The 24,127-nt window shown below is 42.4% G+C and overlaps 1 protein-coding gene across 7 annotated transcripts; it reads left to right on the forward strand.

Moving 5' to 3' along the window:
* The first annotated feature begins 999 nt into the window (after positions 1-999).
* Positions 1,000-23,671, forward strand: sema6d (semaphorin 6D). Of its 7 annotated transcripts, none has more exons than XM_028015393.1 (20): positions 1,000-1,184; positions 7,273-7,441; positions 7,892-8,003; positions 10,270-10,330; positions 10,542-10,604; positions 10,703-10,804; positions 10,948-11,038; positions 11,273-11,392; positions 12,577-12,665; positions 13,447-13,664; positions 13,743-13,874; positions 14,479-14,634; positions 15,672-15,845; positions 16,150-16,290; positions 16,500-16,577; positions 16,693-16,751; positions 17,323-17,379; positions 17,858-18,040; positions 19,556-19,812; positions 19,908-23,671. In XM_028015393.1, exons 2-20 carry the CDS (start codon positions 7,321-7,323, stop codon positions 21,036-21,038), a joined length of 3,345 nt encoding a protein of 1,114 aa, XP_027871194.1. In that variant the 5' UTR covers positions 1,000-1,184; positions 7,273-7,320; the 3' UTR covers positions 21,039-23,671. The 7 variants fall into 7 exon arrangements, with proteins under 7 accessions (XP_027871194.1, XP_027871193.1, XP_027871196.1 ...); XM_028015392.1 differs by lacking the exon at positions 1,000-1,184 and adding an exon at positions 1,842-2,121; XM_028015394.1 differs by lacking the exon at positions 1,000-1,184 and adding an exon at positions 1,843-2,121 and having other exon boundaries at positions 19,556-19,797.
* Positions 23,672-24,127: the final 456 nt, after the last annotated feature.

A 24,127-nucleotide genomic window follows, 5' to 3' on the forward strand; every position in this document is an offset into this window, starting at 1 on the left:
GTGATCCTCAAACTGTTGGCGAAAAAATATCTTAGAAAGGTTCAAATTGGTCTAAAGAGTCAGACTTTGGGGTATTAAGCATAGCTCAAGACTGTAAGTGTCCAACTGGATCCTGGTATGTTAACTTTGGCTTCCAGGTCCAGCTAATCTGAATTTATAACAAATGAAAATGACAAATAAGTTACTTACTTCAGGTAACATATTAACTACTTCTAACCTTTTCACGTAACCTCGCTTGAGAAATCATGAACTATCTCACTTTTGCAGCGAGCTTTAGATAATCACATGCGTTACTCTTGTGTATGTAAACATGTGGATCAGTGTGAATATCTTCTGATTTGCATTGGCACCTAAAATGGTCAAGAGAGATGTCTCGACTGATAAGACATGGCCCACTTATAACCTTAAAACAGAAATTGAAGATCTTGTTTGCAACAGCTCTTATTTTGAGATTGAATGTGTCTGTTGTTTTCCGTCTATGTTAAAACAATGCAGAGAAAAAAAGGAAGGAATTCATATAAAAGTAATTCTGGTAAAACTTCAAATTTCATTTCAATTAGCTAAGTGATCCAGTCACTATTTTCATTTTAAAAAAACATAGTTCTCAAGAAGAAGAAGGACATTTAAGATAATTCTCTTTCTTTAACCCAAACAGGTCTTAAGCTGTTTTACTGACTTGACACAACTCAGCTGAAATGATTTTAAATGGGATCCCTTCTCTTTCTGACTTCAAGAAGGGGGGATGGGGTTTAGCACTGGGAAGTTGGGGAAAGGAGGGGGAGGGGGGCAATATAGGGTCACAAGCAGAACTGAAAAAAAGGGGGGTCAATTTTTCCTTTCTCTCCAGGCTTTAGGAAAGAAAGGGAATGAAGCCAGAGTAAAGCAGAGAGAGAGAAAAGCCCAAAAACCAACCGAGGCGAGATGGATGACTGTGGGGGGGAGGGACTGGAGCAAGAGCGCTGCTTATTGGTAGGCTGCGGTCCTCGCAGTGGATGGATTGACTTTGCTCGGGTCGAATTACACCATTTGCCGTGCATTAGTTTGTTTTTCTCCCAGCCAGGAGAAGTTGATTCACTACGAGGCGCACAAGAGATTTTCTGTTTTTTGGACTACCAAAAGCGGCGCGTAAAAAGGATATATATACATAAAAAAAATATATATATATATAAGCCGTTTCAGATGAGGTGAGTCCCTTGCAGATGATACGTGGATGTACTTTTTGTTGCGCCACACACTGTACGGTGTAAGTCGAAGAGGGAGGAAAACTAGAGAAGTCTTTTCCTAGGAAAACTATAATATATTCCCTCTGACAGGGGCGCTGTGCTGATCTGTAAAAAAAAAAAAAAAAAAAAAAACACTGGGGGGAATAGTGGGACTCTGGACTGTTTTTATTTCAAGCCAGAGTCTGTTTGTTATTTATTTCTAGGTGACAAAATTAATCTGCTCAGCTCGGACGCTTCTTCCCACTGAGCGTTGGAGAAAGACGGGACCACGTTTGAATTGTTTACCCTGATATGCAACTTTTAATAAGATAACTAAATAAGTGAAAGCGGTTGATGTAAACATGCAACTTGGACTGCTTTATATAAACAAAGTGATTAGTTTGCGATAAACATCGGTGGATGGGAGCCATTCCTGCGCGCTGCTCTTTCCAAATGAATTCGTGCAAATAAAGTCAGAAAGCTGGATAGTAAGGAAACGATCGTTCCTGTTTATGCCCTTCTTCACTGGTTTCCAAAGTTAATAGTAGTGGAAGGGGCTGGTGTATTGGCGTACGAGAGGCAGAGAGAGAGAGAGAGAGAGAGGGAGGGGATGGTGGTATAGTGGGGGCTGTGTGGTCGTGGCAGAGCTTTGAAGATCACTCATCAGAGCGCAAGGGGGGCCCGGGGAACGGAGACCGAGCCCGAGTCAGAATGCTCCTGCGTGCGGAGAGCGGAGCTGAAAAATCACAGAGTGCATCTGGATGAAGGAGGGACAAAAAAAGAGAAAAAAGTGGGGTTCCGGATGGAGCTTAAAACAACAGGAATATCACAGGCTGGGCTTTTCCTCGTATATGGATTATCAAAGGATTATAACGTTCAGTCGGAATATCTCATTCATGCGTGAATTTGGCTGCTCAAGGTAGGTGACATGTGGGGTTTTCTTAAGGATAAAGTGTCTAATTTCCTGCGTTTTGAGACCAAAGCTGTGTGCGATCATCAAGGCGCACCTTAAATTTCTAACTGGACGGTTTACTGCTTTTTTTTTTAAATCCAAAAAGCTAATCAATGGCTGGAACGTCCATGAAATTAAAAGTATTTCTCGTTGATGATTGACTGTGGAAAAAGGGTTACAGCCCGTTGAAGCTGTGCGTAAAATTCGTATATTTCAACGTTTATTTTGTACAAACATCCATATTTGCTGTTACTAGAATGAATCGAACTGCTGATGAAATGTTGAGTGAAATTATGAAAGTGTTTTCTCTTATTTTTATGTCTTAAAATCAACTTCTGGTGGCGGTGCACATGACTGGAGGGGTTGGTAAAGAGTGGGCTGTTAAACAATAAGAGGAGATGGGCGGACAGTTACCAGGAAGGTGGTTCCTTTTCTGATGCCTCTGCTATTTTTAAAGCATCCTAGCTTTTTTCCTTTTTTTTCAAAGCCATCTTGACGTTGAATAGTAAACAGCAGAAGCGCTGCTAACCTTTTCGCAGACAGAGGGGGCATGAAAGCCCAGCTCTGGGCATGAATAAAGCGCAATGAAGGCAGTTAAAGAAAAAAACCCAAACGCAGCCCCATCACTGCTGATGTCACTCCACCGCTGTCCCCCGAGTCTTTGTTGTTCTTTTGTATGAGTCCTACATGTGGACTAAAAGGGCTATGAAAGGATTTACCACGGACAAAACTCGAATGCCTTCATGCTCCGGTCTGCACAATGCATGCATTAGAGCAGGGGCTGGAGCATGGACTCTGTAGTCAGGACAGGGGTGAAACATCCTCATGCAAAGTTGGAACATTTGGAGTGAAAGAAGAAATATGCGGATTGGGATTTCAGAAAGAGTTCTGGAGTAATTCCACAATCTGCTGTGTTAGAAAATGTGGGCAAATTTGATGAAGAAAGCAACAAGAAGTGCTTATATTGTTTTGTGTTTTTTTTTCATATCATTTTATTTATTATTTAACAAATGCACACAGCTACTCCTAAACTAACCTGATTCTTCTTTTTGCTTTCTCAATGAATGTTTAAGCATGATGATAGTTGACTCATGATCTAAATGCTGGTTCCATGTTTGCCAAATAATCTCGCGCTCTCCTTTAGAAATACATCTAAATCCCCAAAAGTCTAAAGGATCTGAACTCCTGCCACAGAGATCACAGAGCTTAGCTCATGCTGTAATTACAAACTGCATGTAGTGGAGGAACACCACACCATGGGCCAGATGAAACATCAGAACAAGCCCTAATTTTTAATTTTTATTTTTTCCACCTTTTCCGGACAGCACAGCTGGTCTGTGTGTCCTGCTTTCGCCTGGCTGGACACAGGGTCAGAGCTCGGTGACCAGAGCGACCACCGTTAACCTCCTCTACAGCCGGCCGTAACCCCAGAACAGCCGCCATTAAACCATACAGTGACCACTTTTATCCCTTTATGGTGTCCCTAAAATGCTGATCGCTGATTGCCTGGGCTAAGTAGACAGAGTGGTAAAAGCTTGACCATGTGTGCAACATTTGGCTCCAGTTTGTTTGTTTAGTGATCAGAAACATCCAATAAACATGGATCCACAGGCCAGAGGGGGGTGCGGTTCTATTGTGTTCTATTGCCCAAAGCCCCCTTTTGTGTCTTCGTCACACCTGCAATGTACGGCTTTTGTGCAGAACTACCGCTGAGAGCAGCCTTTCTCCTGTTTCACTCCCCTGTTCGTCGAGCTATGGAGGAAAAGTTTGGAAGCATGCATTCAAGGAAGCAAAAAACTTCCCTTTATGCCAAATCTCTGAAGCAACAAGTCCGACCAAGCCCGTCAGACGTAATCCTGGCATAAATAGCTGGCAGTTAGGAGTGCTATGCTTATTACTGAAGTGGGAAGGGAATAGATTTCGTTTCTGTGCGTGTTTGGTAGCTGCTCTAATCATCTGGCCGACTCAGCCTTCCAGTGGAGCTGCATCTGGATTAATTTCACCAAGCCAAGTAGGAGAGCACCAAAAACCACGTTACAGGATGTACACAGCTTTAGGCCTGAAAAGTCACGCATGTTTGCATGTGTTTTTAAACATGCACAGGGTAGAGAAATGCCTGAAACCCCACTCCTTAGTTATCTGGTTTCCTGTGTTAGGTTCACAGCTCACGTAGTGTGAGATGACAAGTGGAGGAGCCCCCGAACAGCAGCCGTTGTTCTGCTGGGATTACATCCACGCCACAAGTTCACACACAATTTACAAAATCTCATGCACTGCTGTTTGCCACTCTTTCTTATGATCCCCAATCCCTCCGAGAAGGACCTCCTTGCAAGTAAAAAACAACTTCCATCCAGTGTCACAATGGAGGTGAGGTTACATGTGCCAGTGAAAACACAGCTAAGAGGAGGATAAGTGTTAATCTGTCGCGTTAAGCTTGGAACATTAAAGCTGGAGCTGCAACCACCATAACTGGGCTAGAGACCCAAGTCACCCACTGTCAGTAGAAACAAAAATCCAGCAGATCCCTTCCCCCCTCTCTGTTTCCCCCTCCCCATGTATAACACCGTGGACCGGAGCCAGCGGCGTCGGCAGTGAAAGTGCGTGGTTGTAGGACACTGAAAAGCCTGTAATAACAGAGTCAGAGCGAGGCAGCGCTGAATGGCACTGAGTTGCGTGACAAGCCGAGCGTCTCCAGACTTGTTGAGGCGTTGTGTGCACGCACGCACGCACGCACACACCTTCGTGCACATGGCCTCGTGCACATGGCCCCGTGCAGACACTGGAGGGCAGGAACCAGAGAGCGCGAAGGCAACTGAAAACAAACTGGGCCTCATAAGAGAATAAGAGGTAATTTTAGATCACTGACCTTATACTAAAGTTTCTATAGAAAGCTCCTTCAGAGTTCGGTGGCGATAGCCGTGCAAGGAAGATTATATCCGAGTGTCACCCTGAAGTGTTTTCCTCCTGGATTGTTTAGTAAAAGAAAAAAAGAAAAACTGGAATGTTTTTGACGAGGCAATGAATAGCAGCGCTGCAAAAATTTTTGACAAGTGAAGAAATGATCTACCTGCGAACACCGCCAAGTTTGGGATATGTGTACAGCCTGCAGCTTTCATGAAAGCACCATAAAGTAGAACTGCACAGCTCAGTTTATTTACTTTTCATAGCTCTCCCGCTTTTTTCCCCCCACTGTTGAGCATTTGGTATCTATTCCTGTCTCAAGCTTCTCTTCGAAACTCAGCAGTTTATTGCACGAGATTTTAAAATAGCACAATTCTCAGTGCAAGAGTGCATCCAAAGAAAGAAGGTAGTTCAAAAAAAAAAAAGATGTGATGCTTTTAAGGGACACCAGCAGGCTTTTTTTTTTTTTTTTTTTACAGAGCAGCAACATCACTTCTCCTTCTGATCAGGATCCTAACAGGTGCTCAGTATAGATCTCTGTGAAAATAACCCTCTGGTCCCAGAAATCTTTCAATTTCTGCTGAGACATCAAACCCCTAATTTAACTATTATGTGGACTGATGAAGCTTAAGCATCATCTCATACAGGCATTACATTACTCAGAGTTAATGACACTGCTCTTTCAAAGGCCTCAGTATCCCACAGAGCGCTGAATAGCCATGATTACACACTGCTCATGACTAAAACACATGGGCTTTACTCTGATTCCAGCTAACAACCCTTCCCTTTGATCAGCGAGCTGTAACTGTTTAGATCAACACAGGATTAGGGTGAAAAAGCAGCATGTTTTATATCAATGTGTTAGCATAAAGGCCGTCTTTATGCACTCTGCATGCTCACATGACGCTCTTACTTTGATTTTACAGTCTAATTTGGTACCTGACAACCATGTGGTGTAGGTATTTTTTAATACCTGAAGAATTACTCCGGCGGCGCCGGCATCAAATATGTGATTCTTTTGAAAAGTTGAACCAATCAGATTTCAGTTTACAATGTCTTCACATTGCTACAGTGATTAGGGTGAGGGCTATAGATGTGTCTTCTCTGGCCGCTGATCAGCCATGTTTCCTGTGTGGATCAATCAAAGTGCTAATGGCTTGGCAGGGCCGGGCACACAGACAGCAGTGGAGCAGGTGTGCTTTGGGGCTAATTGAAAAATGAGTCGATACTTTCTCTCTCTGTGTGTGCGTTCCTATTTGTGCGTCCAACACAGCCCTTGCATTCTAGCATTTGAAAGTGCGATTATGCATGCGCAGCCTCATGTATGCGTCTGGGTATCTCAGTGTGCTCCAAGCTAATCCATCCCCCTGCCTGTGTGACGTCTCTCAGTAAATTGTTTATATCCGTTCAGGCTTTACCTCCATGAATAATTTGTTTGCCTTATAAATATTTGAATGTACACCAGTCATTAATATGCACAGACAGAGTGTGTCCCTAAAGTACTCCTTCACACACCGACTCACACATTAAACCCCCCGCCACGCCCACGATAAATTATTGCCATTGCAACCGTTGGCATATCATATCTCCAATCAGACACTGTGTAAACCATTATCTCCTAAAATTACAACCGTGTCAAAACAACTGTACACATGTCGCAGTGCAGACGCAAGTGAGGGAATCACTGTCTTGCGATAAAAATAGAGCAGACCAGCTCCACGGAAAGCCCAGAGTGACACCTGCCAGCAGAGCACTGATAAAACTCTGCTAAGGTCAGAGCAGAGGCTGCACTACCAGTGGCGATAAAGCGCCAATGCGCTGATTAGTGATGGGCCCGGCCAAGTGAAATGAATCAGAGCACAGATGTACGGCGACAGCAGGCGTCCCTCGCAGGGTGGACTTCCGCTGTCTCCAACACACACAGAGACGCCCCCACCACTCTATTTGGCTGACCTTCCTTTTAGAGAGCAGATGCAGCAAGAGGTTATGGGAGGAAAGTGGCCAAGCCTCGCCATCAACAACCCAGTCATCAATAAATCAGAGGCAACGTTAAGTGTGCATCATTACGTCACAGCTGAACTTTTTAAAAAAAAATACATTCACCTGCTTTTCACACGCATCTCGTAGGACTAGAGTTGACGTCACCGTTGAGCCGTAGCACGAAATCCACCAACATCCAAGGAAACAACAAGCCTGAATTTTTCTCCATGTCTCCAGGTAACATCTCCAGCAGTGTGCAACAGGAAGCGTCGTCTGTGAGCAGCCATGGGCCAGGGAGCTGCGCTTCTGCTCAGCAAGCTTCTGCTGTTGCTGGCAGCCTCGCGCACTCTCCTCGCAGTCAGCTTCCCGGAGGACATCGTGCCCCTAGACGTCGTTGACGCGCACTGTGAGTGGGCACGCACAAAACGCTCATATCACATGTAATACCTCTTCACCTCAGGCTCCACATTTTTATTCATTTCATTTACTACACCGAATTAACACAAAAGGCAGAGTCCCATCCATTTTGCCTTGTCAGCAGTTCACACTCCATGGTGCCACATTCATAAAATCACTCTGCTATACGGCCAGTTGTAGCGTTGGGAAGATTTCATTTCCATTTCCGCTACGCACTGGAACAACAAAGCAAAAACGCTGACATAAGCAGCCTCCACCTAACACAGGAAACTAATGACATGCAGGTTTGATTGTTGAGAACGTACACAACAGTGCAATAGTGATTTGCAGTGTGTCTTAATACAAGCCTTTGTATGAACTTAATTTTAATCAGAGCAGTCACGTTAACGGAGTGAGATTATTTATTCCAACTGAAAGTGCGTGTCTGATTTCTCTGCAGTTACACGGCGGTACCCTGTGTTCAGAGGCAGGCCCTCTGTCAACGACTCCCAGCATCGCCTCGACTTTCAGCTGATGACCAAAATCCAGGACACGCTATTCATCGCTGGCAGGTATATTTAACGCACACACACATTTGCCATCTCGATCTGTCGTCTTTCCCTTTCTCACATCCCCCCACATCAATATACTCAGTCACTGCTTGGCACGTAAACACAAGCATACGGGTGAAAAAGCTCTTAGTGTTATTGGATCTGTGGCTTCCAGCCCTGCATCTGATGTATATGGCTGGTATTGATTCAATGAAGGCATCCATCACGCCCGCCTGACGTGCTTTCAGGGGGGTTTCTTGGCATCCTTACATGTCTTTTTCTGTATTTATGGCCAGCGGAATTAACGTGACTGCTAGCACTAATGTTGTTGCTCGAAATTGCTTTGACATCAACAATATGAAACATCTCTCTAAAGTCCCTGCAGGCACCACATGGTGCTTTGTTGTCAGGTGTGATCCTATTCCTGCCAGTTTGTGCCTTCAGTAAAAAAAAAAAAAGAGTAAGAAATATGTTGTCCAAGCGCTGATCAATCGTCAAATGAATGAAAATAAATCAAGAGCAATCAAAGCGAGCCCTAATTGTTGCCTGTCTCTATTTCTTCAGAGCCATTTCACTGGTAGACAACATGCTGGGATGCATTTTTTCATTTCCTTATACTAAAGAAACCATTAACCATATTGATCTGTTTGCTGTGTTGGGATGGTTTTTACTAACCTTTTCAAATTATAATTCATTGATTATCTACTTGTATCTACCCGCCGTTGCTTGTTTATACGGACCACCTTAAACAAGCCATCGACATTTGAGTTAACTTATCGAACCCTTGGTAATATTCATGCAGAGAGAGCGTTCAGGACATTCAGAGAGGTAATCCTGAACATGAAGTTTCCCTGTGTGCTGATGATCTCTTGCTTGTTATTTAAAATCCTCATTTTTCTTTGACCTTTGTGTTTTAACATTGAGTCATGGCGGTGTACATCTAGCTCAGCAGGTGTAGATAAAATATGTTGTAGACATATGCTACCCACATTGCAGTCCTAAGACCTTCTGTCTGCCAAGAGAGACATTATGGTCTCTATTGGCACACCATTATCAACAAAACATAGTTCATATGAATCAAACATGGAAAAAGTAATGATTAAAGAAAAAAAATGGTTCTCAATAAATAGGACACAGATAATCAGGGAATTTTGAAGTCGGGCAGTTCTAGTTTATCATTTACTAAGTCAAACTCATCCTTCACTTGCATAGTTACATTGGGTGGTATGATTGTCATTTTGACATGATTAAGTTATAAATGGGATACTCCAAAATAACACCGCTCAGTTCCTTCAATGAAGACTGAATGGTTGAACAGGCAAAATATTTGCCATTATATGTGGAGGCATGTTTATACACCATGGACTGTACAAAATATATAAGCAATGTCTTTCCAGCACATCAAACAATCAGTGGTTTTTAGCTAAACCACAAAGTGACAGTTTGTAGTCCAGTTGGACATGATTTTAGCTAACATTTTAATTTGGTTTTATTCCACTTCAAGATCAATTTCTGTGCTGTTGAAGGTTCAACCTTGTTGAAGGTTGTTACACCTTCAACAATATGGAGTAAACCGGAACAATATATTAAGACTTGTGAGGTTTCAAATGTGTGAATATATTTACCATTTTATTTTGTGTTTTTTTCCCACCTAGTATCAATTTGGAGCATTTCTGGGACTGAGTTCTGAATCTGTAATTTAGTTTTAAAATTAAAATAAGGTCAGGTGTGAAAAATGTTTCATACCGGATATTGATTTTCCATATTCTGTCAGAATATTTACTTAGACCATGACTTAAATGAATATTGTCTACCAGTTGGAGACCACTTTGGTTTGATGTGGGGATCGCAACTTGTCATGAAGAAACAACTGATCACAATGCAAATTAGAATTGCAGCCAATGAGATTAGAGTTTAATATTGTGTTTTGTTCATACTGTAATTTTCGGTTGCATTAAAATTTTAATGAGATTAAAGTATGTTGACGAAGATCTATTTAAGTATATTTCTTTTTTTTCTAAAAAGCTAACATTCTGATTCTTTGTGGTTTTAGTTTGAGGTTACAAAAGGAGTTCATTTTTTTTTACAGGTGTAAAATCTAATTGAGAATAGTGAAAATTGTAATGTAAACTGGGTTCCAAATTGATGAAGTTGTGAATTGACCCAGAGCCTCAGAAAAATCGCAAAAAAAAGAAGATTAAAACAACCACGCCATTTGAACCTCTCAGTGTTTTCGTTGTTGTTGTTCTGACGGAAGCGTGCGTGTGACGTTGTTGTGTGTTTGCAGGGATCAGGTGTACCTCGTCAGTCTGAGAGAATCCTACAGGAATGAGATCATTTCTTACCGGGTAAGATTCTCGCCACAAGCTGCTTTCTCAATCCACAGACTCTGAAAGGGCTCCTCAGAAAATACTGAGCCACATTCATCACAAACTGGACAGGTTGTAAAATGAGAGTGGAAAAACTGAGGTGGGGGAAGAAGGGGGGCTGTATCTGAGTGCAAGTGTGTGTATTTTGTTTGACATGCACATGTCTAATGCGCTGTGTGCGTCTTTACAGAAGTTAACATGGCGATCGGGCCAAGGTGACAGAGAGATGTGTGCTGTGAAGGGAAAACATAGAGTAAGTATGGGGAAAAAAAGGGACTTGACAAAGTGTCCACTGTGAGGAAAGAAGCGGGTGGATTTTCATTATATGTGTGTGCGTGTGTTTGTTTCCAGGATGAGTGCCACAACTTTATTAAAGTGCTGGTTCCCAGAAATGATGACCTGGTGTTCATCTGTGGCACCAATGGCTTCAACCCCATGTGCAGATACTACAGGGTCAGTGGACCGGGACGATTTCAGTTTTTCATTTGAAACCCGCTTAGCTGCACAAATTTGACAAATTTATGCAGCCGCTTAGATGTGCCCATGTTTCCGCTGGGTCTCCTCTGATGTGTGGGTGATTTCTGTGTTTCCTTTAGCTGGATAACCTCGAGTTTGACGGGGAAGAGATCAATGGTTTGGCGCGGTGCCCGTTCGACTCCAAGCAAACCAACGTGGCCCTCTTCGCTGGTACGGGTCGAACACACACCCGCCGGCGCGCATATGTAGTCTTGCAGGAGAACAACTAATGTGTTTCTACTTATGTTCTCATTATCACCTCCGTGTCTTTGCTACGGTAAAACTGCCTGCGGCGATAACAGCTCACCCAATTAAGTGTTATAAAAGAAAAAAGCAGCGAGAAGCAGTGGTATCTGTTCTTTCTACTTTTTGTGACCGTTTATGTATTTGTTTTTGGCTTCTTAGAGGGGAAGCTGTATTCTGCAACAGTTGCTGACTTCCAGGCCAGTGATTCTGTCATCTACCGTAGTATGGGTGATGGATCAGCACTGAGAACCATCAAATACGACTCCAAATGGCTGAAAGGTGAGCAAATGGCCCTTTCTGTGCTTTTCAATTGTACGGAACAGTGCAGGTGGACGTCAGTCAATTAGAACATCTTAAAAACGTTAAACTTAACACATGTGGATTCCTTCACACAGTGGGTGAACATTTCAAGCCTTCATTTCTATTCACTTTGATGGTTGCATCTTGTGGCTAATAAAAATGAAAAGTGTAATTTCTCAGAAAGTTTGCATATTATATTAAGCCAGAAACAAATAACCCTAATACAGTCTACTAGATAGTTTGGCCACTGCTGGAAACCAACATGGCAGATGATGAGCTTTTGACTGCTGAGGTGTTAAGGAGAGTCACTTTGGTGGCATCCGTAAAAATCTACTTTGATCTTAAAATAGGTTTTTGGACGACAAGATTCCAGATATCCATTTTGGATACTTTAATGTACTGATTTGAACTTGAAATGTTGTGCAGGAAATGTAAATGAGACAATTTTCAGCTGAGGTTTCTTGCATGCCAAGCTTTTTCATTAAACTACTTCCACACATGCTTGTTTTATGAAGTCCCCTACAAGTCCATTTCATAATTTACGACACAGTTACCAGAAATCTCATTGTGTGGCCAATGCATGAGGAGGTTTATTATATACGATATACAGATTCATCTCCTGGTTGATCATGTTTGGTTGGGCTCCATAAAGTGCCGTTTCTGTGATCAATCAAAAAGATGTAAAAACTACTCACGTAAAAACTGAACTGTATGAATAAAAATCAAGCTCTAAACTAAACCTGTTAAAGGGAAGGTGATTCATGTCATTGGCTAAATTTCAACCAAGTCTTGAGAATATTGTTGCAGAGGAGGAAACATTTCCAGCAAAACTATAGTACCGTATCATTTAATAATAAAAAAAAAAAAGCCATCCGTCACTCTGAATTCTTCTCTGGAAATACATGCCAAAAAACTAAATGCCATGGTGCATGTACGTATGTGACTGTCAGAGCTGTTTTTGGAGTGATAGAGAGCTTTCCTGCCTTGCCAAGCTTCACGGGAGTATGGCCTGTTCTCTCCCAGGCAATCTAGGTCACCCCTGTCATATACGGCCTTGTACAAATCTCTGAAATATTCAACATCCACAGCAGTGGTGACGGTGCAGAAATACACTTTAACTCTCTGCCTGCGTCTCCCCCCGTCTCTCTCTCTCTTCCCCTCAGAACCTCATTTCCTGCATGCAGCCGAGTTTGGGAATTACGTGTACTTTTTCTACCGGGAGATTGCCGTGGAACACAGCAACCTGGGAAAGGTAAGACAGTGCAACCTCTGATCTAAACACCATGGATGTTCCTCCAAAACACAGTGTGCAGGACGTCCCTGCTTTAGTGGACAGGTTAGAATCGCTGCGATAAATGAGCCTCAGTGGTGATGGAAAGACGGCTATAAATCACATCCCAGTTGAAAGGGAAATTTCAACATCCAGCGTTTACTGGGAATGACTTTCAAATGTAAGACCATTACACAGTAAAAGGATTTGCCCCCTACAGGCTTTGTATTTTGTATCTCCCTCACACTCCAACAAACAGTCATGTAATGGGAATTAGGACGGTCCACGTTGGAGACCAGCTTTGCGTTTGACCATACCTCACCCTGGGTTGGGCTGGGCCGGCCACAGGAAGCCGGCGTCTTCCATCAGCCACTAGCTACTAAATATTTTACCTCTACTAATGCTGGGGTGACACCTGGCTTCTGATGGAGGTTTGCACTGGTGAATTATTAAAGCGTCTAAGCCGACTGCTTCATGTACCTCATTTATGCTCTCTGCCCCTGTAATATGTGCAATCAGACACACTTTCGCACAGTGCTGCTTTAAGTACATTTTTTTGCGTTTGTTTCATTCGGGGTGAACAATCTCCTCACACGGAGTTAAATATGAGTTGTGTGTGTGTTAAGTGATTTGTGCTGAGTTGCTACAGGATGGAGTTATTCATTATTCAAGAACCTGAAGTGTTTTTAGTGACACTCATGGAGATGCCGTCCTCTTCCGCTCGCCTCAGTCCTCTCTCCAACCTTCTTTTATCCCCCCGCAGGTTGTTTATTCCCGAGTGGCCCGGATCTGCAAAAATGACGTCGGCGGGTCGCAGCGAGTACTGGAGAAGCACTGGACCTCTTTCGTGAAGGCGAGGCTGAACTGTTCCGTGCCGGGGGAGTCCTTCTTCTACTTCGACGTGCTTCAGTCCATCACCGACATCATCGACGTCAACGGAGTTCCCTCTGTGGTGGGCGTGTTCACCACACAGATGAACAGGTGAGCCACAGAGGGAGGATCTTGGGCTGTATATTTCTTCAAACATCCCTATTCACTGGTGTCATATCCCTTCCACAGTATTCCGGGGTCAGCAGTGTGTGCCTTCTCCATGACTGATATAGAGAAAGTTTTCATGGGCCGGTTCAAGGAGCAGAAGACCCCTGACTCTGTGTGGACGCCATTTCCAGAGGAGAAGCTGCCAAAACCTCGGTTAGAATTTTAACTCAAGGCAATACGCCCACCGTTCAATACACAATCCCAACAGGGAAAGGGCATGCGCAGTAAGGTGGTTAAAGAGTATTATGAATTACTGAACTTTTGTTTTTTTGAGCAGCAGCTGTTAACCACCTCAATTTTCTCTTTCTTAGTCCTTCTTTGTCATGGTTAAACCCAGTGAAATCAAATCGTTTTCACAAGCAAGCCACCGGGTTATTAGCTTTGACCCAGCACACACACTTGCCATCTGCTGGTGATTAAATTATTAATTTGGCATAATTAAATGCATTGAATATTTAGCTAGTTTAGTGTTGGCGCTTATATCGGCAGCCTTGCCCTGAGTCCAAAACACAAAGTCCGCGTTGCACCTCATTACCCCTGTAAATCATTGATGAGGGATAATCATGCATATGTATATTTTATGTTTCCAGCTGAGGCCTTTTCCATACCCCAAAAGACACCTGCTACTCCCCCCTCCCTAAACTGTCCCGGCGCTTTCATTCATTTCATTGTATGTTATAATTGCTCCTTGGTTTGACGGTATAGACCCGATCTTTGACCTTTTGCCCTCTGTGCATGTGCACTCTCCATATCTTAGGCCTGGGAGTTGTGCAGGTCATGGTCCGGCTGCATCCTTTAAGAGCTCTGTGGAGTTTCCAGACGACACCCTGCAGTTCATCAAGTCCCACCCCCTTATGGACACAGCTGTGCCTTCGATTGGGGACGAGCCTTGGTTCACCAAGACACGTGTCCGGTAAGCATACATGGAAAAACATCTGTCGATGGAAACACAAGACCTACACTCTGACACACACATTAATGGGTGTATGTGCCAGTGTGATATACAGTACGGTTCCAAGTTTTTTATGTCATTACTGACATGTTTATATGTCACTTTTGTGGATAAAGGCTTCCTTTGACCTGTTTGAAACCTTAAATGTTTTTCTAGTTTTTTTCTTTTTCTTCCTTTTTTTACGTCGTTTGTGTTATGACTATTTTTAGAGGGACTGAAAGGTTTCTAAATCAAAAAGAAAAACAAGACTGTACATAACAGTCTCGCATTAGTATAAACTATGTGCAGTTTAGATGGCTGTGGGAAAAGAACATGCCTTTTTAGTAAGGCAGGTTTGTGTTGATCTTCATTAGTCAAGTAATGGATATATACTCACCAAAATGTCTATAGTGAAAAGCAGTATTTTCAAAATATAAAACAACCCCAACTTGAAGTTCACAAAACTTGGAATCACACATGAAACATGCACAAAAAACAAGCTCTTATCTTTATGGGGTAAATATCACGACTTTTTGGTGCCCAAAGTTTATCCAACATGTTTTCCAGTTTACATTTTTTACTTACAAATACTGGGAATTAATAAAATCTTGGTTCTATTTAAAAGCTAAACAAAATATTCACCTAGATAAAAGATGACACCCGTGCGTCTAATTGGGCTGTACCCCCCTTTGGGTGGTATAGATGAAGGGTCCATATAGAGGCAGGGATGTGCGATGTGACACTTCTGTTTGCCTTCAATGTTTCCCACTGTAGATCTTTGGTTCACTCCCAAATAGATAGCCGTTTTGCAATTTCAGGAAAAGCTGCATTCAGTTGAAGTTCCTCATGTTTAAATAGCAGTAAGAGTATGCAGTAATGGACTAGACACACAGTGAATTATGAAGAAAAGTGTTGGCTTGAGAGCTATTGCTTTGCCTTGTATTTTGATTCTTAGCATTTGATTAAACATTATTTAGATATATAATAATTTCACTGATGCTTCTCTGCTACTTATGAAGGTACCGACTAACAGCGCTGGCTGTAGACGGCCAAGCAGGACCCCACAAGAACTACACGGTGGTCTTCATCGGCGCTGAGTCGGGGGTCGTCCTTAAGGTCTTAGCGAAGACTTCCCTTCTATCCCTGAATGAGAGTCTGTTGCTGGAGGAGATTGATGTCTTCAATAGGGCCAAGTAGGTCTACGTTAACCTTCTTCCATCTCTGTATTTGCTTTTCTTCTCTGTTTCTCTTCCCATTTTTGTCTTTCGGTTGGTGAGTCAGCAACTCTTAAAATAAAAGCGCCCGGCACACATGGCGGCGTCTGCCTGCCTGCATTCTCCACAATTGCAGTGCAAGTGATTATTTATCTGATGAAGCGTCACATGTTAAAGATTAAATTGCTGTTAGGCTTGGACAAAAGGTTACACCTTAAGTGTCCCCATCCACTGTCACTTAGAGGCTTGAGTTTGCTGACAGGTTTCTATCATCTCCTTCCAGGTGCCCGTCTAACCGTGAGGATGATAAGCGTGTCCTTTCGCTTCATGTGGACAATAACACACACAGCCTTTATGTTGCCTTTTCAAGCTGTGTCATCCGTATTCCCCTGAGTCGCTGTGAAAGGCACTCCTCCTGCCAAAAGTAAGTGAGACTGTACTCATTGCACGGGGTTGTACTGTCACTCATAGGTGTTTGACCTTATTTGAGGCGTTTTTCACGTAAACATCATAAAGGGCATCATAGCGGTTTGACCTTAGGCGGCCGTATGGTTAATGTTCAGTCAGTCACAAATGATAACAATGTTCTTTCCATAATCATTAAGCCCGTTTTTCACTGTGTTTGTGTGCCAGGTCATGCATTGCATCAAGAGATCCTTACTGTGGCTGGAAGCCTCATGGAGCCTGTGAGAGGATACAGCCTGGTGTTTTGTGAGTTCAAGCGCCAGTTTCCAAAAAAAGAAAACAAAATACTAAATATGAGAAAGCAAGACTGCACGTTGCAACTCTTTAAGTAACAGGCAAGCCTTTCCCTTCATATTTTCAGGAAAGGATATGAACAGGATGTTGAATATGGAAATACCACTCACCTTGGAGACTGTCAAGGTATGACTCTCATCGCCATGCCGTGCCATTGATCCTGCAACGCGGACAAACACATTCACTTATGCTCACACTTACACAGACTGTACACAAATGAAACACAAACCCATCTCTGCATACACCATAAGCCTGCACACTCACAACCAGTAACCACTCCAGTAACTTTACCACTTACATGTATTCGCATTATTAACACACACATCTACATACAGTACATGGCCACCTGTAACTATGGCTGCCTGTAAGGCCCACACATGGACATGTACAATTAAAAGGTCATGCTTAGCTCATGCAAATGACAGAAGTCTTATTACATTTTATGAGTGGACAATTATAATCCTAAGGAATCTCACTTAAATGCACTTTTCTCTTCATGTGTATTGGCTAAACATGACCAAGGCTGAACCTCAGTATTGATCAGAACCAGAGGGCTTCCAGTCAGAATAAATAAAAAAACAAAAAAAAGCTGCTAGGAAGCTAAATATTAGTTGTCAAAGCAGGTTTTAAGTGTTCAGTTTTATTTTTACCTCTGAATTCCCTTATAATGATTTCTTGTCCTTTTAATTGTTTTTAGTGTTTTTGGGCACTACCTCAGCGCCAGATTACAAATCATTTGGCGACCCTACCTCTGGTTAGTTTGATCTTTTACTCAACTGGTTTCTTTCCTTGAGTTCAGCGTTTCCCACCCTTATTCTTTCCATCCTTGCTACTTTTCATCTCTTGTTCCAAACAACTACTGAATGCTAACGCTTCATTTTTCACCGTCACAAACAACGTAGTCCACATAGGTGCTCTAACCACAGCACAGAACCACTCATAGCATCACTTCCTTTCCTGATTCATCCATCTTCTCTTATGCATGCCAACCATTCAACTCTTAGCATCCGTAATGTTGTGTACCAACTCCAACACTTTAATCCAATATTTTTCTTCTTGTTTAGAATATTCAATGATGCACTGTTTTGGCTCTGTAAATGTGTTTTTTCTTTTTTGTTTTGCTTTTTAAAGTTTTTTTTCTCTCACAAATGCTCTGCTCATGCCTACTAATTGGGATAACAGTATGCTTTACACTCCTGCACAATTTGTTAACCGTTTGTTTGTCACCACAGACATGGCGTTTTCATCTGCACCAGTCACTGTCCAACCCAGTGGGCCCATACAGCCCCCAGTACTCATACCCAGTCAAAGCCCCAGCTCAGGGCCTCGTCCAGAGCTCTACGGCTCAGGCTTTGTGCTACAGGATGACCCAGCCACATCCCATTCTTTAAACTCTCTCCCAGGGGGGCCAGAGGGTAAGGCTCCTAGGGAGGCCAAAAATGCTGCGTTAAAGCTGGTCTAATAGTTACCAGCAAAAAGCAAGAAGCGTCTTTCATATCTATTGGCAACCTTGGTAGAGATAGATTGAAAGCCTTAAAAATGCCTTAGCTTTTAGAAAACAAACTTTAATTTGACTACATTTATTCAGTGCTATCAAATTACTTTCTTGCTGAATACCCAGTGTCACAACTTACACAAAAATCATATTAAATGTTTTTTTTGTGTATTATGGGAGTATGTGTAGGTATATAAATATATGCATATATGTTGGGTTCATGAATATGCCTATTCTTAAATAAATAAATGTAACCAAATCAGTTGTTTATATTTATTTATACTTTTATTGAGTTGATAATAAAGTTTAGAAGTATTTAAAGGGTAATCCACGACCTGGGGTACAAATATTACATGACACTCAACCCTTTTTTTCTTAGTCATTTTTCTGAAAGGAACATACAGGAGAGTGTCTTTAAAGGTAGGCAAATTTGTGTTGATCTTAATAAGTCAGCAAATGGCTATAATAGATACTCATCTGAACTTATCTATATCCACAGTCAGAGCAGTATTTCAATTAGAAAAAGGCTGAAAAACATACAAAATCCAAACTCACCTGTTTGAATACTGCAAAAAAGAACAGCACATATCTCAGCAAATGTCTCCATAACATGTGTTTCCATGATTTTTGGTGTTGTCGTTATCTTTACCCGGGGTGCCAATAATTGTGGAGAGCACTTAATGCACAGAATTTCTACATTATTTGTGTTGCTTTTGTCTGTTATAGTTTTGTGTCACCACTTTCATTTTCTTTGCTTTTTTTGTTTCCTGTCAAGTTATTTACTTCCTATCACCTTCTTTCTTTATTTGTTTCTATCCTTTTTTCTAGAAATCTTTTGGCTAGCTTTAGTGACACTTTATCCTGGCTGGTAGATAATTGACTGGGCCTCCTGTGCCACACCACTGCTGTGGCTGTACAGTGGATCACTAACCCCCTTCCGTGTCTGTGGTTACTAACAAACCTTGTGTAGAGCAGAAGCTTCCTGAATGCTCTGAATGCAAACATTGCATCTCTATTCTCCAACCAAGATCCTGCTGCTGCTGCAAAAAAAGTCAATTTGGCTCCATCTCAGATAAGAGAGCACTCTTTTCCTGTTGATGCTTAGAAGCATGATAGCCTCTTGTGGAATGCTGGTCAAGTCAACTCTTTTGAACTAACAGTGCTTCCTGATGGTGAAATGGATGCAGGTACAGACCAGTGACTGCCAAATTTCACCATATGTGTCCTTTATTGTGCTTTACTAGTTTGAAGAATGTGAAAGTAGTTGACTTGCATGTAGGTGCTTTGTATGTGAGAAACGTAAAAGTGAAAAATTCAGCATGATTGTTTTACACACAAACATTTCTTCTGGTATATGGTGAAGTGTGTGTCATTCAATAACCCCAATGGCAAGTGTATTCGTTGAGGTGTTAACCATTGTGTCACTGTATTGTAGGTGTATGGGATATCCGTACTGGTGACAGTAACCAGATGGTCCACATGAATATCCTCATCACCTGCGTCTTTGCTGCTTTTCTGATGGGGGCTCTCCTGGCTGGGCTGATCGTTTTCTGCTATCGAGACTCTGTCCTTCGTAAACCAAGGCACGTCCACAAGGACATGGAGTCTGCACCATCCTGCTCTGACTCAACTGGGAGTTTTGTCAAACTCAATGGTCTATTTGACAGCCCTGTAAAGGTACAACAAGAAAACGTAATTTATCCTTCAACATGTTTTGGCAACAAGTACCTAAAAATTAAGCAAAGCTGTGTCTTATCTTACTGTTTCCTTTACGTTTATGTTCTTAGGAATACCAAAGCAACATCGATTCTCCCAAGCTGTTCACCAATCTGCTTAGCAACGGTAAAGACTTGAATACGCCCAATGGTGACACCAAGACAATGATTCTGCGGGATGGCTGTCAGCCCCCGGAACTGGCTGCTCTACCCACTCCAGAGTCCACTCCTGTACTTCAGCAGAAAGGCCTACAGCCCATCAAGAACCAGTGGGAAAAGGCTCATGGAAAGGTCAGCGGGCCCCATAAGGAAGCCAACCCATCAGCAAAGAGTCCACAGTTTCTTTCTTCTTCACCTGCACCTGCTAATGCAAGTTCCAACCACCCTCATATTGCCCTGGGACACTCCAACATCCCCAGTGCAGTTGTGCTGCCCAATGCTACACATGACCAGCCTAACCTTGACCATGGTGATGAAACTTTGCCACATTCTTCTGAAAAGCAACTGAAGATTCCAGATTGTAAAGGAAACAGGAAAGATCAGAAGAGGTCTGTGGATGCCAGGAATACCCTGAATGATCTTTTAAAACATCTTAATGACTCTGTGGCCAACCCAAAGGCCATTCTACAAGAAGAATCAGGGCCTCGCCCAAGGCCTCATCTCATGCTGGAGCCAATGGAGGAACTGACTGAAGTACCGCCAGCTGTGCCCAGCCGTGAAGCTTCCTTGTATTCTCCCTCCTCCTCTCTACCAAGGCACAGTCCCACTAAAAGGGTTGATGTTCCCATGCCTTCCACTCCCACTACACCCACAGGAAGCCTAAGCATGGGTGGGACCCTTGAAAGGCAAAGAGGGGGTTACCAACTCCACCGGAGTGCCTCTCACAGGCAGTCCTTATCGACCTCACCAAATGGAGTAACCATGGGGGTGTCTGTGTCTCGTCAGCACAGTATGAACAGAGGGGGATATATGCCCCCAACACCCCCTTCTAGACTTGACTCTCATGGTGCAATGGTGGCATCAGGGATGCACTCACCCCACCCACCTTCTGTTTCTCGACAGAGCAGCTACAGTGGGCATGGCTCGCTTCCCCGAACAGGGCTTAAAAGGACCCCATCATTAAAGCCAGATGTGCCCCCAAAACCCAATGGGTTTCCTCCACAGACTCCACAGATGCGAGTGGTCAACAAGTACAGTTATTAACATGGACAACCATGGACATTTCTAAACAGGCTCTTGGTCTGCAGAGCTTTGTGCTCAAGGGCTTGGGATGTCTGGATGGGATAAGGCCTTGTGTGTGTTTGTATATCACATTGAGGTGTTTAAATGCTCTTTAAATGGCATGTGCATTAACTTGCACTGGAAAGGCAAGACACCACATGGCCAAAGAAACCTACTGGGCCTCCCTCCAACCCCAACGGCTTCCCTGCACCCAGTAGCCACAAGGGAATGAATAGCAGACAGTGGTGAATTTGCTGCTCACCATTGTTCCTGGGTTTTGGTGCCACCTGTTCCAATGTAAGGTACAAGGTTTAGGGCATCCTCAACAGGCCAGTGTGGCATACGTGTGGGCAAAAGTAGTAGAATACTTGAAGAAATGTTCTCAATTGTCACTGCCCTTGAGCACTGATTTCCCACTAATGTGAACTGATCAGAGAAGAGGTAGGCGATGACTGTGGTTGTGATACGCCTGGGGAAATAAAGAAAGTTAATATTCATTGTGTGCATTCTGCTTTAGCTACATCTGACTACAAGCAACTAAACTGAGTACCAGGCAAGGTGAAAAAGGATGTGAATGCTTGAATGTGTCTCGGTCAACCAGAGAAGCAACTTTCTGAAAAAGTAGCGTATATATTTGGTCTTGAGTTTCCACGTGTCAGTGAAAGCACCTTAAGATGGGTTGAAGACTTGAGTCACTGTCTTTTATTCCAACATTATAATCTGAATCGAGGAGGATGCATCCATTTTTGTGTCACACACTAAAGATCATTTGGTTGGGTTGGGCTGAAGTTGCTTATGTTGGGTGTATGCTGAAAGCAGGGACTCTGTTACTCACTGGGAAATTTGACTTCTTGACATTTGCTGCTATGGGTTTTAGACAGAGCATTTGTCATTAATGCATTGTTTCCTCAACCAATGCTAGGACAGCTTATATGGGTGTAGACATTTACTTGTGTCTGAGTCTGTGTGTTATACTGTAAACAGAGGTGGAAAAGTACAGATCAACACACTGTTGAGACTAGAACATTGGATAGAATATTTTTCTCCAGGACTGAAATGCATCCTTTTCTTAATTGCCCTTGTCTAGGAGTTCTACTGGTCTTCTCTCATTAGTAGTAGTAGTATTAAAAATACATAATATCGCCCCGCTTTGAAATACTTTTAAACATTATTTTCAAGTGTTTCTTGTCTCTCATTAAATGTACCACTGTGAAAGTAGCAAAATAATTTTATACAATGTTGACATTTCAGCTTACTTCTGTTCTCTTAGACTTATACCCCCTAATAACACAAGGCTACCAGGAGTTTGCCCCTGCAATAAACCTAAGGAGGAAAAACGAATCTGAACTCAGTACAGTGCAACAACATAATATTCTTGTCATGTGCTCCACAGCCTGTGTTTCTAGTGCAGTTCTTTTCTGCAAAAGGCCAGTGTACAATCAACTCAACATTCACTAATGTGTCCAAATAAGTCATGCTGGGAATGACAAGGTCCTGTATATACTTAAATAATATAAATAAAGGGTATAAATATTTTTAGGCAACTGAACCTGAATCTGTGCATTGTGTGCCTTATTCACAAAACAAATTAGTACAGTATATATTGTTGGCAATGTTAATTGGTTCTCTGTATGTGTCACATGTTCTGCAAATGTTTTTATACAAGCAATTTGAAATTTAGCAGGATGTCTGTCTAAAAAAGTTTCTAACTAATTCCACTTGGGAGTTTAAGTCCCCCAAAAGGACAGTGGAAAATACTTATTGGGTTAAAATTATTTATTCCCTTTTACTGCCAGTGTTGCGAAGATTTGTGATATTCCACGACAAAGTGGTGCCATGCAGTGAATGTACTTTCATAACTACGGGATGTAGGGGCGGTCAAGACATTGCGCTGTTGAGTAGAAGGCTCGACGTCCAGCCCGTCCTGCTCACTGCCAATGTATTAACACAGTATTCAAATGTTCAGATGAAAGCTGTCCCTTGGCATAGCCGGCAGTGGTGCAGATTCTGTAATTCCCGAGACGTGTTGGGAAGGGGATTGTTTCTGTTTGCCAGAAAGGACGATTTAGGGGGATCATTTCTTGTAGCAGTGAGTACATGATTTGGGTGACTTTTGCAGTCTTTTTTTTTTCTTTTTTTTTGAGTGTCAGTTGCCTGTTAGCCCAAAGCCACGTTTTGTTTACAAGTGATGATTGTATGTAGAGGCTTTCTGCCTGTCATCTAACCAGTGTTTATGCTCTGTTTTCTACTCGACACATGCACACCGACATCACAGACATGCACTCATCAAACACTGCTCAACTGCCTTGTACATTGCAATATGACCTGGGTCTTTTCGTTGCAATCCAAACTGAAGCCTTTATATTTCAGTCAGACTTTAATGTATGTGTAGATGAAACATTTTATCTCACGTATGTTTGTTTTAAATACTGTGTATAATGGCTATGCACAGCCAGCTGTATATTTTATCTCCAGAGTATTTGGGCGTGTAGATATGTGTAAAGTTGTACTGTGAATGTGTAAATAATAATGTTTTTTTTTTTGTTTGTTTCATGTTTTTGTTGATTTTTTTAACTCGGCACGTATAGTTGAAATAAAATATTACTGCACAGAAATTGTTTCTCTGTGGTGTTTTTCAGCCAACAAAATAAAAAAAATAAAAAATTGCATTTATTTAAAAAAAATACCAATAATGCATCTGATCCTTAGAATCTGACACAGGAACCATAATTTGTATTGGTTTGTTATTGCATGAAAATGAGGGCCTGATGCTTTGTCTCAGTTGGTTTCTGTGAGCCCATCAGACACACGACTGAAGAACGATTAAGCCTATTTTTAGATGTTGGCTGTTGTGATGTTTGAGGTCAGCACAGAGTCAGCCACACAACACAGCATGTGGGAAATACTCCAAAGTAATATGTTCTTCTACTCCCCAAACATCTGGACAAACTACTTCTTAGGGCCTAAGATCTAAGCCCGGATGAGTTGTGGAGGAATGTACAAACAGTGGTCATTTCAGATGCATGTACTGATAATATACAGGCATGATTTTACAGACATTTCTCTACTAA

The sequence above is a fragment of the Xiphophorus couchianus genome, chromosome 4 (assembly GCF_001444195.1).
Source record: "Xiphophorus couchianus chromosome 4, X_couchianus-1.0, whole genome shotgun sequence".
Taxonomy (NCBI): Eukaryota; Metazoa; Chordata; class Actinopteri; order Cyprinodontiformes; family Poeciliidae; genus Xiphophorus; species Xiphophorus couchianus.

Bases quoted from the DNA above. Each gene is read 5' to 3' on its own strand.
- sema6d (XM_028015393.1), top strand. From the start codon at position 7,321: ATGGGCCAGGGAGCTGCGCTTCTGCTCAGCAAGCTTCTGCTGTTGCTG. The intron at 12,666-13,446 runs GTAAGACAGTGC...ATCCCCCCGCAG, and splicing joins AACACAGCAACCTGGGAAAG to GTTGTTTATTCCCGAGTGGC. The intron at 13,665-13,742 runs GTGAGCCACAGA...TCCCTTCCACAG, and splicing joins TTCACCACACAGATGAACAG to TATTCCGGGGTCAGCAGTGT.